The 16986-nt window shown below is 42.8% G+C and overlaps 1 protein-coding gene across 1 annotated transcript; it reads left to right on the top strand.

The window, feature by feature from the left end:
• Positions 1-7009: 7009 nt before the first annotated feature.
• Positions 7010-16770, top strand: LOC311118642 (transient receptor potential cation channel subfamily M member 4-like; the record flags this gene model as incomplete). The annotated part of the gene is made up of 11 exons (XM_084193433.1): positions 7010-7071; positions 7231-7408; positions 8701-8881; positions 11149-11318; positions 11796-11973; positions 14517-14581; positions 14687-14926; positions 15477-15579; positions 15678-15796; positions 16151-16468; positions 16669-16770. Coding segments are annotated over 11 exons (1716 nt in total), but the record flags the coding sequence as incomplete, so codon positions are not given.
• Between the last annotated feature and the right edge of the window lie 216 nt (positions 16771-16986).

Here is a 16986-nt window from a genome sequence, read left to right as displayed (position 1 = left end):
GAAAATGATCATGTACCTGTGCGAAAGAGAGCTATGATAGAGTAGCAGAGGCACACAAGGTCTTATCTGATGACATGGTGTCTGATCTTGCTAAACATGTCAAGAATCTCGCAGACCAGTTTTATGAGCTTAGTAGCCTCAAATGCAGAGAACTTGCCTACGAATTGCCACATCAAAACAACATCCCTGTACCAGACAACTGGTCAAGAAATGGAAGGATAAGCGATATTGAACAGAGCGATCTATACCTGAATGTAGGCATACATTTAAGATATACAATATACCACACCCCCAATCCATTGATTCAACTTTGACTGACCAGCACCCCTACCCACTTACCCCAAGGCGGCTCAATTTACCCTTTCCCTAAGCTCAACTTACCCCATACCCGGGGCCATTTTTGCCAAGAGACACTTTTGACAAGCTATGTTTTCAACATTGTTATGTTTACATGAATTGTGATTATTTCCAGGGATACAGAACATCCGAAAATGTATGTAGATACAGTGTCTTTGTTAGAAAGAATACTATATTTCCCTTGACGTAGTGATGCTGAATGTAAAAAACGCTCAACTTACCCCACTCTCCCCTACATTGTACCCTTGCAGTGTGACCTCAAAAGAGCCCATAGTGCACCTTAGGGGACAAGATAGTACCTTTATTACTAGCCCCTACCAGGCTTTCACCTCCCCTTCGGTAATAAAGCCTGTGGAAGTTCTTGTCAGTAAGAGGCTAAAAGAAGGTGGAGTGTATCCAAGTTGTTTGCTTCATAAACAACATTGAAATGCATAATTACGGGTCATTTTCCAACAATGCAGAGTTAAAGTCAAAAAATAAATTAGAAATAGTGACACAAGGAATAAATACACAGTGAATAAAGAATAACAATAAAGAGTAAAAATAACTTTATACAGGAAGTACCAGTACCGAGTCAATGTGCAGGGGTACAAGGTAATTGAGGTATCTACAATATGTACATATAAATCAAATCAAATTTTATTTCACATGCGCCGAATACAACAGGTGTAGACCTTACAGTGAAATGTTTACTTACAAGCCCTTAACCAACAATTCCGTTTTAAGAAAAACAAGTGTTAAGTAAAAAATAGGCTATATACAAGATTTTTAGGGCCTTCCTCTGAGACCGCCTGGTATAGAGGTCCTGGATGGCAGGAAGCTTGGCCCCAGTGATGTACTGGGCTGTACGCGCTACCCACTGTAGTACCTTGCGGTCGGAGGCCGAGCAGTTACCATACCAGGCAGTGATGCAACTAGTCAGGAATGCTCTTGATGGTGCAGCTGTATAACGTTTTGAGGATCTGAGGACCCACGGACAAATGTTTTTGCCTATGCTGGCGCTGTGGACGGATATATTGGTCTGCTAATATAGGACTATTAAAGGCCCAGTGCACTGCTTTAGTGATTTTTTGTTGTTGTAATTTTTATTATTATTAAAAAAAATTCTTTTCAGGGGGTGCTGCAGCACCCTCAGAACCCCGACTTCCGTGGCTATGAACAAACTCGGAGAGTCGAAACTGAAAGCCAATTTTCACTGGTGCCCACTTGGGGTAGTGTCATTTCAACCAAATTATATCAAAAAATTAATTAAACAATTTCAGAAATATCAATTTTCAAAAATATAGTATGCTAACAATGCTAGCACCGTAAATGATTTTACTCTGGATAATTTCTGCTTCTGAAGAGAGATGGAATGTTTATTTTTTTAATCAACGTCTACTCACAGCCAATTAGCCAGCAGCCGCTGGCAATCAGCGCTCCACTCATACCTACCTTTCCAATATGAATTTGTGAATCTGTTTGGACTGAACAGCTAGCGCGACACCTAAAATAACTAGGAAAAAATATGATTTCAGCTAACAAGAGAAGTACAGTGGGGGGAAAAAAGTATTTAGTCAGCCACCAATTGTGCAAGTTCTCCCACTTAAAAAGAGGCCTGTCATTTTCATCATAGGTACACATCAAATATGACAGACAAATTGAGAAGAAAAAAGTCCAGAAAATCACATTTGTAGGATTTTTTATGAATTTATTTGCAAATTATGGTGGAAAATAAGTATTTGGTCACCTACAAACAAGCAAGATTTCTGGCTCTCAGAGACCTGTAACTTCTTCTTTAAGAGGCTCCTCTGTCCTCCACTCGTTACCTGTATTAATGGCACCTGTTTGAACTTGTTATCAGTATAAAAGACACCTGTCCACAACCTCAAACGGTCACACTCCAAACTCCACTATGGCCAAGACCAAAGAGCTGTCAAAGGACACCAGAAACCAAATTGTAGACCTGCACCAGGCTGGGAAGACTGAATCTGCAATAGGTAAGCAGCTTGGTTTGAAGAAATCAACTGTGGGAGCAATTATTAGGAAATGGAAGACATACAAGACCACTGATAATCTCCCTCGATCTGTGGCTCCATGCAAGATCTCACCCCGTGGGGTCAAAATGATCACAAGAACGGTGATCAAAAATCCCAGAACCACACGGGGGGACCTAGTGAATGACCTGCAGAGAGCTGGGACCAAAGTAACAAAGCCTACCATCAGTAACACACTACGCCGCCAGGGACTCAAATCCTGCAGTGCCAGACGTGTCCCCCTGCTTAAGCCAGTACATGTCCAGGCCCGTCTGAAGTTTGCTAGAGTGCATTTGGATGATCCAGAAGAGGATTGGGAGAATGTCATATGGTCAGATGAAACCAAAATAGAACTTTTTGGTAAAAACTCAACTCGTCGTGTTTGCTGAGTTGCATCCAAAGAACACCATACCTACTGTGAAGCATGGGGATGGAAACATCATGCTTTGGGGCTGTTTTTCTGCAAAGGGACCAGGACGACTGATCTGTGTAAAGGAAAGAATGAATGGGGCCATGTATCGTGAGATTGAGTGAAAACCTCCTTCCATCAGCAAGGGCATTGAAGATGAAACGTGGCTGGGTCTTTCAGCATGACAATGATCCCAAACACATCGCCCGGGCAACGAAGGAGTGGCTTCGTAAGAAGCATTTCAAGGTCCTGTAGTGGCCTAGCCAGTCTCCAGATCTCAACCCCATAGAACATCTTTGGAGGGAGTTGAAAGTCCGTGTTGCCCAGCGACAGCACCAAAACATCACTGCTCTAGAGGAGATCTGCATGGAGGAATGGGCCAAAATACCAGCAACAGTGTCTGAAAACCTTGTGAAGACTTACAGAAAACGTTTGACCTGTGTCATTGCCAACAAAGGGTATATAACAAAGTATTGAGAAACTTTTGTTATTGACCAAATACTTATTTTCCACCATAATTTGCAAATAAATTCATTAAAAATCCTACAATGTGATTTTCAGGATTTCTTTTTCTAATTTTGTCTGTCATAGTTGACGTGTACCTATGATGAAAATTTCAGGCCTCTCTCATCTTTTTAAGTGGGAGAACTTGCACAATTGGTGGCTGACTAAATACTTTTTTCCCCCACTGTATCTAACAAATTAACAACATTATGGCATTTACTAATCATAAAATATTTACATATAATAGAAAATTGGGTGCATTTGTGGACTTACTCAACCTTTTAATTTAACACTGAAAAGTGTGGACCCATATTATAGACAATGGAACAGTGTTCATTATAAACCGGGTACTTTGGGCCCTTGATGCTGATTGTCTGAAAGCCGTGCTATATCAGACAAAATACCACGGGTATGACACAAAATTACTTGTTTACTATTCTAATTGTGTTGGTAACCAGTTTATAATCGCAATAAGGCACCTTGGGGGTTTGTGGTAAATCGCCAATATACCACGGCTAAGGGCTGTATCCAGGCACTCCTTCTTGTGTCGTGCATAAAAACAGCCCTAAGTCGTGGTATATTGGGCATACATACCACACCTCTGGCCTTATTGCTGAAATATAACACTCTGTGTTGATTCAGCACTGGATAATATGCTGTGTACAATGATGAATCCACCTGTGCCATCTTATTGACATGATTTAAATATTGTAATGCAGGGCGTGGCTTTTAGTTATTTTTTAATAGTTTTGAATTTTATTCACCTGCATTCAGAATGACAGTCAGGGGTAGGAACTTTGGTTAAAAAAAAAAAACTACCTTGAAGTATATAAAAAAAACACAAAACAACATTGATATTTGGCCTTACTGCTATTAGCATTGAATAACAGATTTACTACATGGAACAACAGATAGTCCCAACAAAAAATCTAAAGGAAGTTTGTTCTAAAGTGTCTGTCCTATATCTGAGCGATATAAGAAAGATCAGGAATTATTATAATACATTTTTTTTTACATGTATTTAAATCCTTATTTTTGGCACTAAACAGTCTAAGCCTTGTCTAAGCTGGGGGGTTCTACTAAGCTATATTGAATTGTTTTAAGAAGGTCATACCAAGGATAATTTTGCTATTTGATTTAGAATTTTAAGACCCCTTGAAGTATCAAAAAATATATTCAAATTATTTGATGAAAAATGTTATTTGGCCTTACTGCTATTAGCCCCCCAAAAAGCATTGAAAAGCAGATTCACTACATGAAAATAACAGTTAGTTCCCCCCAAAAAAAATCTAAAGGAAGTTTGTTCTGAAGTGTCTGTCTTATATATGCGAGATATATGAGGAAGATCAGGAAATACAGTGGGGAGAACAAGTATTTGATACACTGCCGATTTTGCAGGTTTTCCTACTTACAAAGCATGTAGAGGTCTGTAATTTTTATCATAGGTACACTTCAACTGTGAGAGATGGAATCTAAAACAGAAATCCAGAAAATCACATTGTATGATTTTTAAGTAATTAATTTGCATTTTATTGCATGACATAAGTATTTGATACATCAGAAAAGCAGAACTTAATATTTGGTACAGCAACATTTGTTCGCAATTACAGAGATCATACGTTTCCTGTAGGTCTTGACCAGGTTTGCACACACTGCAGCAGGGATTTTGGCCTACTCCATACAGACCTTCTCCAGATCCTTCAGGTTTCGGGGCTGTCGCTGGGCAATACGGACTTTCAGCTCCCTCCAAAGATTTTCTATTGGGTTCAGGTCTGGAGACTGGCTAGGCCACTCCAGGACCTTGAGATGCTTCTTACGGAGCCACTCCTTAGTTGCCCTGGCTGTGTTTCGGGTCGTTGTCATGCTGGAAGACCCAGCCACGACCCATCTTCAATGCTCTTACTGAGGGGAGGAGGTTGTTGGCCAAGATCTCGCGATACATGGCCCCATCCATCCTCCCCTCCAATATGGTGCAGTCGTCCTGTCCCCTTTGCAGAAAAGCATCCCCAAAGAATGATGTTTCCACCTCCATGCTTCACGGTTGGGATGGTGTTCTTGGGGTTGTACTCATCCTTCTTCTTCCTCCAAACACGGCGAGTGGAGTTTAGAACAAAAAGCTCTATTTTTGTCTCATCAGACCACATGACCTTCTACCATTCCTCCTCTGGATCATCCAGATGGTCATTGGCAAACTTCAGACGGGCCTGGACATGCGCTGGCTTGAGCAGGGGGACCTTGCATGCGCTGCAGGATTTTAATCCATGACGGCGTAGTGTGTTACTAATGGTTTTCTTTGAGACTGTGGTCCCAGCTCTCTTCAGGTCATTGACCAGGTCCTTCCGTGTAGTTCTGGGCTGATCCCTCACCTTCCTCAAGATCATTGATGCCCCACGAGGTGAGATCTTGCATGGAGCCCCAGACCGAGGGTGATTGACCGTCATCTTGAACTTCTTCCATTTTCTAATAATTGCGCCAACAGTTGTTGCCTTCTCACCAAGCTGCTTGCCTATTGTCCTGTAGCCCATCCCAGCCTTGTGCAGGTCTACAATTTTATCCCTGATGTCCTTACACAGCTCTCTGGTCTTGGCCATTGTGGAGAGGTTGGAGTCTGTTTGATTGAGTGTGTGGACAGGTGTCTTTTATACAGGTAACGAGTTCAAACAGGTGCAGTTAATACAGGTAATGAGTGGAGAACAGGAGGGCTTCTTAAAGAAAAACTAACAGGTCTGTGAGAGGCGGAATTCTTACTGGTTGGTAGGTGATCAAATACTTATGTCATGCAATAAAATGCAAATTAATTACTTAAAAATCATATAATGTGATTTTCTGGATTTTTGTTTTAGATTCCGTCTCTCACAGTTGAAGTGTACCTATGATAAAAAATTACAGACCTCTACATGCTTTGTAAGTATCAAATACTTTGAAACTTTTGTTATTGACCAAATACTTATTTTCCACCATAATTTGCAAATAGATTCATTAAAAATCCTACAATGTGATTTTCTGGAAAAAAATTCTCAATTTGTCTGTCATAGTTGACGTGTACCTATGATGAAAATTACAGGCCTCTCTCATCTTTTTAAGTGGGAGAACTTGCACAATTGGTGGCTGCCTAAATACTTTTTTCCCCCACTGTATTTTACATATATTTAACCCCTTATTTTGGCACTAAACAGTCTTCATATATACAGTACTTCCATTCTTTTTTTTCAACTGGTTCCGGGGGACCTTCAGATGAGGCCTGTGGGTGTCCTAGAGCAAAACAACCGACATTTATTTTTTTGTGAGAGTCTCACCTTTCAATAGAGGGATCACTACAAATGATTTTGTGAGAAGACCGAGTTTCAGGATGTCTCATGGTCTGACAAACGCCGCTCTAGCTCTGTCACTTTTCACCGCATATGCGGAAGTGCGACATAGTTTAAACTGACAGATTGTTATGGGGATTTTTTGTATTATTCTAATTAGATTTCCTTGGGGGCGCGGACATCAACCTTATGGGGTTAAAGCCCTCAGACGGCCCCTAAATCCCTAGCAGCCCTTGCACAATATCATGTCCATGCAGTCCACACACGCACACACTCACACATGCTTTCGTACAATGTGTATGATGACTTGGCTATTTGCTAATTGCTACTATACATCCAGTTTCACATAAAATTCAACATCTGTAGCCGAGATAAAGTCCCTGTTAGTTGCTCTTAATCAACTCTTTCTCTCCCAGAGCTGGATCCCCAACATCATCAGGAAGAGAGTATGCACCACATTCGTAGAGGACTCTTTAAGGTACAGCCTCTCTCTGGGTCGATGCGTTGTCCCAATATCTGACACAATACAGTTACATTACAGTGACAATGCAAAATGTGTCTGGTCCATGCAAAGCAAATGTTGTTTGTGTGTGTATACGTGTGTGTGTGTGTGTGTGTCTTTCTCTCTCCCTGTCAGCAATGGTTTGTTGTGTCAGTGCGGGGGCATGCGGGAGACACACGGCTCCAACGCTACAGGAGACTATTTCGGAGCCGCCATCGTCAGCCAGTGGGACAGCTCCCAGCACTCCTCAGAGTACCCCACCGACGCCTTCGGAGAGCTGGAATTCGCAGGGGCTGGCAGGAGACACAGCCATGTGAGTAACACACACACACACACACACACGTAAGCGCATGCACATACCAACATATGCACACACGTGCGTGCATACACTTACAAACACGCGCGCATACACACACTCATGCAAGGGCAAGATAACACAAACATTGGTGTCTTGGGTTTGGCCTCTGGCCCTTGTTGATGACCTCATAGAGGACGGTGTGTGTTTATTCAGCTGTGTCTAGCACTCAATCAATCAGCCCAGGGTATTACTAAGGTATAAATAACACTGGGACACACACACACACATCTGTCTGTATGGTGGCTGGCTGATTCGTGAATTAGGTAGCTGGCTTAGTGCCCGTCTACTCATAACCATCAATTGACTCCGCTATGTTACCACATGACCCTAGTGAGAGATTGAGTTCATGCTAATCTCATGATGTTATACAATGCTATATGTTATGAAGTGAATACGTCACACAGCCACTCATTAACACTAAATGACAAAAATGTGAATGTACACTACCGGTCAAAAGTTTTAGAACACTTACTCATTCAAGGGTTTTTCTTTATTTTTTACTATTTTCTACATTGTAGAATAATAGTGAAGACATCAAAACTATGAAATAACACATATGGAATCATGTAGTAACCAAAAAAAAGTGTTAAACAAATAAAAATCTAATTTATATTTGAGATTCTTCAAATAGCCACCCTTTGCCTTGATGACAGCTTTGCACACTCTTGGCATTCTCTCAACCAGCTTCATGAGGTAGTCACCTGGAATGCATTTCAATTAACAGGTGTGCCTTCTTAAAAGTTAATTTGTGGAATTTATTTCCTTCTTAATGTGTTTGAGCCAATCAGTTGTGTTGTGACAAGGTAGGGGGTATACAGAAGATAGTAGGTGTTCTAAAACTTTTGACCGGTAGTGTAGTTCATTTCAATATTTTGCTCATCTACATCGGGTCTGGTTGAGTGTACATTGCTAGTGAAGTGTTGTTCATAAATACAGAGAGATTTAGCAGTGGTGAGATATGAGGCTGTCACAGCAGAACGTCTGTCTGGCATTCTATGGAACCATGGCAAAGGAGTCAGTGTTTTAGCAGTGCTGCCAGGCCTCACAACATTGGCTCAGTCAGACGGAATGTTCTCACCTGTACCGACATCTCTTCACTTTCGATTAGCTACATCATATAGGCAAAACAAGCAACTAGCAAGCAGCACTTTATGAAGCCTCTTGATCGTCATAACTTTGTGTGGCGATACTCATTGTCCCTTCCCCACCCTCTTCTCTTCTTCTCCTCTTCTCTTCCTATTGGTCAGTTCCTGCGTCTGTCATTTGACACCCCACCTCAGATCGTGTACAGCCTGATGACGGCCCACTGGGGGGTGCCCTCCCCCAACCTAGTGGTTTCTGTTGTGGGGGGTGGGGGGTGCGAGAAGGTCAAGACCTGGGTCAGGGAGGTGCTGAGACAGGGGCTGGTCAAGGCGGCACACAGAACAGGTGAGACACACACACACAAACAGACACACACTGGTGTCCTGGGTTGGGTTGACTCTCAGGCAGGATGAAAACGACTACATCGACCATGATCCATTGCTAGTTACGGCCACTTTCACCATGATCCTTTGCAAGTTACAGCCACTTTCACCATGAGCCTTAGTGTTTTTTTTTTGTGCCATTCAGCCCCATTCAGCAAATGGCACGCTTCAAATTCAATCGCCAGGTCTGCACTCGTTCCTTGAGACGCCACAGCCTAGCAAAGCCAATTATTCTGTGGAGCGAAACTCATCAACTTTCTTTACGCGCGACTCATGTCCTTGGCGTACTCGATGTAGGAGTGGACTTATTGTCCAGAGGGAATCCCATTTACGGATATTGGAAACTCCATTCCCGAGTAGTGGAGAAATGCGGACAAGCATCCGTAGATCACGTCGCATCGCATGAAAAGGCACAATGCCCGTAGTTCTTTGCGATATCAGGTTATGCACCTCTAGGGCTGGACGCTCTCATATACTGCTCTACGCTTTACCCCGTATAGGCATCATACTCCCCACTCCAGCCATGTCGAGCATCCTGGTAGCCCCTCGATGGCCATGCAAGTTCTGAAAATGTCCCAGTTCTTCCACATTTGGGATGCTCTGGATCGACGTGTACGACAGCGTGTTCCAGTTCCCGCCAATATCCAGCAACTTCTCACAGCCAATGAAGAGGAGTAGGACAACATTCCACATGCCACAATCAACAGCCTGATCAACTGTATACGAAGGAGATGTGTCACGCTGCATGAGGCAAATGGTGGTCACACCAGATACTGACTGGTTTTCTGATCCATGCCCCTACATTAAAAAAAAGATATCTGTGACCTAGACATGCATATCTGTATTCCCAGTCATGTGAAATCCATAGATTAAGGACTAATGAATTTATTTCAATTGACTGTTTTCCTTTATATGAACTGTAACTCAGTCAAATCTTTGAAATTGTTGCATGTTGCGTTTATATTTTTGTTCAGAGTAGTATTTGTCCAGTAGGTTTCCATAAGGAGAAAGCCCCCTACTTCTACGTCAAAGATAATAAAACAAAAACATTGTAGTAAATACTACAGTAATATCCCCAAAAACACTACAGCACATACTACAGTCCGCAAAAACTCTACAGTAAATACTATAGTATACCGTACTACAGTCTGTAAAAACAGTACAGTAAATACTATAGTACAGGGGTTCCCAAACTTTTTTGGCCCACGACCCCATTTTTATATCTGAAACTTGTCCCGAGCCCAACCATGTAAAAAAAAAAGTAATTAACAGCCAATGTTTACTTTTTTAATTGGGGCTATGGCAGTCAATTGAAAAACATTCTAACAGTATTTCTGATTTTCTTCTCAACTCACCATAGTATACTTTTAAAGACGCACTCCAGCTATTTTTGAACTTTTAAAAACAATATCCCACTTATAAATACAGTAATGTACTTAAAGGTAAAAAAAAAAAGGTTTTGAGCAAAATGGGTTTTTTAGACAAAAGTACAAACTTCATGGAGTAAGCCATTCAAGGAGTTGGCCTGATGTCATCAGCGTTCTCCTTTGGAGATGTGCCTTTTAAGTAAACCAGGTAATAAATTAGCTGAGAAGGAGACTGGCGTAGGAACTGGAGAGACTGGTTTCTGGAGGACAATGCCATGCTGACTGTACTGGTTAGTTGTTCACATGACCACCTAGGCCAGGTTCATTAAATCAAGGCAGGGAAATAAGCAAGTTCAGCCATAAACCAGTAGGTCAGATGACAGCTGATCCAGAGAAGGAACAGGATATACAGAACAGTAGTTTCATATAAGTGCATAAGTGAGCATTCAAATTGAGTATTTGAAAGAGAACCCTTTCTGGGCCTGATTCCAATACATAATCATTGATTTGACATCATCTTTCACTGCCATTAAATGGACAAAATAACTTTTAAAGGAAAGGATGGATGCATCTCACATATTTTCACAGTGCCCTTGACTAATAACCAACAGGCTCCTGTTCCTTATCTGTATATTGTTTGTCTATGATCCTTTGTTGCTTAGTTGGTAAGAATGTGGTGCTTGCTATTCCAAGGTTGTGGGTTCAATTCCTACAGGGATTTCATACTTATTCAAAAAATGTATGCACTTACTGTGTCATAAACATTTCTCTCTCACTCCCCCACTTCCCTCTCTTCCCCTCCCCCTTCTCTCCCCATATTTCCCCCTCCTCTTCTCTTTGTCACTTCCTCTCTCTATCCCAGGGGCGTGGATAGTGACGGGGGGGCTGAGGGAGGGGGTGGGTCGTTGTGTTGGGGAGGCAGTGAGAGATCATGCTGCCGCAGCGTCCTCCCTCTCCCAGAAGAAAGTCATTGCTGTGGGCGTGGCCCCCTGGGGGATGGTGCATAACAGAGAGCAGCTAGTTAATGCACAGGTACACACACACACACACACGAGCTCAGAGACACAAACACACTTACACACACGAATGCACACACACGTCATGACCACACACACACAATGTTCAACGTATACAGAATGAAACATGCACAGACACGCACGTAAGAAGGCACAGGAACACACTACTGGACACTGTATACAAATAAAGAATGTCCTTCACTTTCCTTCATCTCTCCCCTCTTTGCTTCTCACCCTCTCTCACTCAGCAAAGCAAAACCACAGGAAATATAATTAGTAACAACAAGGACATTGTAATACACAATGGATGGTAATCACAATGACCTCTCTCTCTCTCTCTCTCTCTCTCTCGCTTTTTCTCTCTCCCCTCCTTTCTTTTCTCTACCTTGACTGAGCCCCTTCTCTACCCTTGCTCTCTCCGTCTCTCCCCCTCCCCCCTCTCTTTATACCCCCCTCTCTCTGTTTCTCCTCTCCCCTCCTCCCCCTCTCTCAGGGTAGTTTCCCAGCGAGATATTATGTCCAGAACACGTCCCGTGACTCGTGCTGCCTGGATAATAACTACCAGGCCTTCCTGCTGGTGGATGATGGTAGTGTAGGCCGGCGGGGAGAGGAAACGGCCTTCAGGTCCAAGATGGAAGACTACATCTCCCACCAGCGCACCGGCATATGGGGTGAGACACAGTACACACATACGCAAAGACACACACATACTGTTAAGACTAGCGCCCATCTCCTAAAAGTTTATAAAATGCATTACAGGTGTACAGGTGAAGTGCAGTATGTTCAAGCCGCTCATTGAAGGTGTACAAGTTCAGATCGACAGTGTGACTTTTCTTATCACCAATCATGTTTCTTGTGCACAGATTTCAGCATGCTAGTGTGAGGTTACGGTAAACCAAAGTTATGCTGTCTGTGGAGTGGTCATTATCTGCCATCTAAAGACCCTATCCTATTCCCACGTATTTACAATTATAAAACTTGATTTAATTCTCATAACGTTCGAGTACGAGTTTTCACCTACATTTCACACCCAATGTCCTTTGCGATATGATATAGACTATATAACTCAGTGATGCTCGTGTAACGCTTTTGTATTGAATATATTCCGTGGATTATTTATATATTTCAGAAAGAAAGACTAACAATGTTTGACAGTTCATCCAAAGTTGAACTCATCTGGTGAGCAACCAATGGGAGTTTCTGTTGTTGACATCATGACTACACTGGAAAAAACCCAGATGTTGATTCATCATACAATTGTAAGGCAACTAGCTGCAATAGGATTGTGTTTGCTCAACATTTGGGCATATAACTGAACCAACATACATTTTCTAGTTTATTTATATATTAACTCAACTTGGAATTTATTCTACCTTATTAGCGTATTTCCCCATGTAATCATAAGGCCTTTCTTTGAAGGCCCAGTTACACCCTAACGCAGTGGTCTGAAACTCCTGATTTACATGCTACATCAAGCCTGCAAGTCACATTATGCTGGCTTGCAAAGTGATGTGTACTTCCTTTTTGGGGGTATGGGGGGATTATGTTTTTATTGAGATCAGACAGTGAAGAGGAGACAGGAAAGGTAGGAGAGATTAGGGATGGGTCGTTCGCGAACGAAAGGCTATTTTTGAACAGCTCTTTTTTGTGAACGTTGGGAACTGAATCGCATTGGTTAAAGAGACGTTCAATTGGCTCTCTGATTTGCGTACTGCTACTACAGCTTTTTGATCTTCAAACAACAATTATCTGCAAATAAGTTACACAATCATTGTCTGAAGATGGTGAATCATCACTGCAGAAACAATAAATAGTGGGGGAGCACATCGTTCTGGTCCATCATTTTTGCAGTGAGCATTATTATTATTATTATTATTATTATTATTATTATTATTATTATTATTATTATTATTATATATTTTTTCTTCAGGCGGTCTAATAATTTGGCCAGGTAAAAATGTAGCTATTTGAACATGCATATCATGATCTGACATAATGGTAGCCTACTTTTTTGGCTTTACATTTCAGATGTGTACATTTTTTCAGATTTTCAAGCATTTTGAATGAAGAGCCATTTGGAGCCAAATGATGTGGCTCTTTTACATAAACAGAGCCGAATACTGCGGCTCACATGAAATACTCGGAATGCCCCATGACAATGGACTCGAACCCATGCCGACTCTGGTAGCCTAGGCTGTGCATGTGTGCCGGGGTCCGGGGCTTTAACCATTGGACCAGACAGGCCACATGATGTGCAATTCCGGCCAGAGTGAGACTATCCAACAATTGGTACTTTGAATCACCCGCATTGAGAATGACAGCCAGGGCAAGGAAAATGTATTGAGACTACCTAAATCATATAAACTGGAACAGCCATCTCGGTAACAGGTGCAGAAAGTCCAATTACTAACAGATTGGGTTAGTTTAGATTTTTTTTTAAAAATGTTTGTGTAATTAACCAATCAATGTACATGCAAAAACACAGGTATTGAAATAAAACAAATCTGAAAATCAACCTGCGATAGAGCATGCTGGGAGACACTGTATGATAATGATGGGCGTGGTTTTGAGCAAACATACATTTGTAATTTTACTCAACAAGCTTGTTCAAATTCGTCTCACTTCGAGTTTGTTGATTCAACGTACAATTGTAAGGCAAACAGCTGCTATAGGATTTTGAGTTTGTCCAACATTTGGGCATATAGCTGAACCAACATACAGTATAGGCAAACATGAATTTGAAATTTTACTCAAACTTTTTCAAATGCAGCTCACTTCGAACAGAGTTTGTTGAGTAAACAATCTTTATTAGCTCAAATTCTTGTCCATTTGAAGTCCACTCAACTCACATAATAACGCTTTTGGTTAAGTTGGCTTTTTTTACAATGTATAAATGCAAGGAAATCTCCTTCTCTTTTGTGACCAATCCGTCGGGGCACATATTTAAATTGGATTGATACAGAGAAGATTAGCATGGTCTCCATGCGCAAGGATGACACGCACTATCGTGAAGTGTTCCAATTTTTTACATATATATTTTTTAATAAGGAATACGTATACCTAACCGTTCTAAACCCACAATGCTTGTGGACATTCTTATGAAACATTCACACATTGAAATTAATATGATGGATGACATCTGATCAATGACTCATGACTAAAAACGTAATTTGATGGATTTCTCCCATCCTTCCCTGTACCTGTTATCTTCCAGGTAGTGGCAGTATAGAGATCCCTGTGCTGTGTATGCTCATCTCAGGTGAAGCTGCCATGCTGAAGGTAAGCGATTATAACATCACTATCATCACTTTTAACTTTACTGTCCATGTCCAGAACATTCCCTTCTCCCACCAAACACTCTCTCCCTCCCTCCCTCCCCCCCAGAGGGTGGATCTCTCTCTGAGGAAGGCTACTCCCTGGCTGGTGTTGAATGGTTCTGGTCCAGCGGCAGACCTTATCTGTGAGCTGCTGGATGCCCTGTCAGATGTGCCCATGAGCTGCACCTCTCCCCCGCCAGAGGGTGAGGGGAGCAAGAGCCCCAGCGTGGAGCTGCGCGAAAGGACCCGTGAGAGGGTCAGGAGGCACTTCCCTGCCGAGGCAGACCGGGAGAAGCTTGTGGACAGGGTGCGTGTGGAAGGGGTGGGGTGTGTGTGTGTGAGTGAGTGAGAACTTCATCATACTGCTTATTTCTCTCTTTCTCTCCCTCTCTCCTTTGTTTTTCTGTCTCTCTCTCTCTGTCTCTCTCTCCCCTCTCTCTGTCTGTCTCTCTCCCCTCTCTCTGTCTGTCTCTCTCCCCTCTCTCTGTCTTGTCTCTCTCCCCTCTCTCTGTCTTGTCTCTCTCCCCTCTCTCTGTCTTGTCTCTCTCCCCTCTCTCTGTCTTGTCTCTCTCCCCTCTCTCTGTCTGTCTCTCTCCCCTCTCTCTGTCTGTCTCTCTCCCCTCTCTCCTCTCTCTGTCTGTCTCTCTCTCTCTCCCCTCTCTCTGTCTGTCTCTCTCTCTCTCCCCTCTCTCTGTCTGTCTCTCTCTCCCCTCTCTCTGTCTGTCTCTCTCTCCCCTCTCTCTGTCTCTCTCTCTCTCCCCTCTCTGTCTCGCTCTCCTGTCTCTCTGTCTCTCCCCTCTCTCTGTTTCGCTCTCTCCTCTTTCACTCTCCTTTGTTTTCGCTCTTTCTTTCCCCAGGCTCTGAGTATCTATCAGAACAGAGATCTGATCTCAGTGTTCCACGGGGAGCAGGACAGTCCTGATGATTTTGACACAGTGCTACTGAAGGCTCTGGTCAGAGGTAGGTGTGCGTGAGTTGTGTGTTTGCTATCTGTTGACAGATATGTTGAACATGATCCTGGTCAAGCTATTCATTCATTCTATGTAATTTTCTGTCAGCCAGTAAACGTGTGTCCAGCGATGCCAGTGAGTACACAGAGGAGCTGAAGCTTGCAGTAGCCTGGAACAGGGTGGACATCGCTAACAGTGAACTCTTCAATGGAGACATCCAATGGAGGGTGAGCTGCTCCTCACTTCTGACGCCACTGTTTAACGCCATTTATTTACTTTTTTAATGTTATTTAGTTGACAGTGCATTTATTCTATTCAAAATGACAGACACAACTTCTCTGTATCTGATAACATGAGGAAAATAAGGAACGGCTTCACGAATTGGAAATTGGAACAATACAGAGAAGATAGGCTGGTGAAGGGAAGTTGGAAATCACAACTACTTCCAATTTGTGAAGTGTTGCTTTATTTTCTCACTCGGTAGGATGGTATTATTTCACTTTTGACAGACAGACAGATAGATAGATAGATAGATAGATAGATAGATAGATAGATATGTTTATAAAAACATCCTCCCGCAGTACGAGGACCTGGAGGACTCCATGACGGATGCCCTGATCAACAACAAGCCCCAGTTTGTACGTCTTTTCAACGAGAACGGCCTCAACATCCTGGACTACCTGAACTACCAGCGTCTGGAGGGCCTGTACCGCTCGCTGTCCAACAGCTCTCTGGCCTACACGCTTCTCCAGCGACGCCTCACAGAGAGGCAGAGCCTGGCCAGATCCCTGCCCACTGTCCCCTGCTCTCCGGACGAGCCCACGCCCCTCAAGAGGCCCCAGAGCCCTATGAGCCCCATATCAGGACCCTCCTCTGCCAAAGAACTCAGCTTGTATGAGGTGAGGAGGGGTTGCACTTTATTTTATGGTACAGAAACGACTAGGTATTTATTGAGAAATGGCATGGTAAATTGGTAAAATAGTAGGTGTGAAAGGGGAGGTATGGGGTCATTCGCTGTGTGTGGAGTTGAGGCGCATTTAGTCTAATTTAGGTGTTCTGTTCTCAGTTATATGTGACTTCCTCTCGCCTCTCCCTCCAGGTGTCACGGTTACTATGGGACATCCTGGGAGATGTGTGTCAGCCCTTCTACTACAGACCTCTGGGTTTGGACAAGCGCACCAGCACCTGGAGAACACTGAAGGTAGTGGCTGCCATAGCTGCGTTCCAAATAGCACTCTCTCCCCTATACACTCTTAGAAAAAAAAGTTGCTAAGTAGAACCAAATAGGGTTCTTCGGCTTGTCTCCATATGGGAACACTTTTTGGTTATATCTAGAACCCTCTATAAATGGTTCTACCAAGAACCCTTTTATCGTCTAAACCCACTGGGCACAGACATCAGTTCAACGTCTATTTTT

This window comes from Coregonus lavaretus (genome assembly GCF_964263955.1).
Source record: "Coregonus lavaretus genome assembly, contig: HAP1_SCAFFOLD_7990, whole genome shotgun sequence".
Lineage (NCBI taxonomy): Eukaryota > Metazoa > Chordata > Actinopteri > Salmoniformes > Salmonidae > Coregonus > Coregonus lavaretus.
The sequence above is the reverse complement of the archived record's forward strand: the minus strand, read 5'-3'. Positions and strand labels throughout refer to the sequence as shown.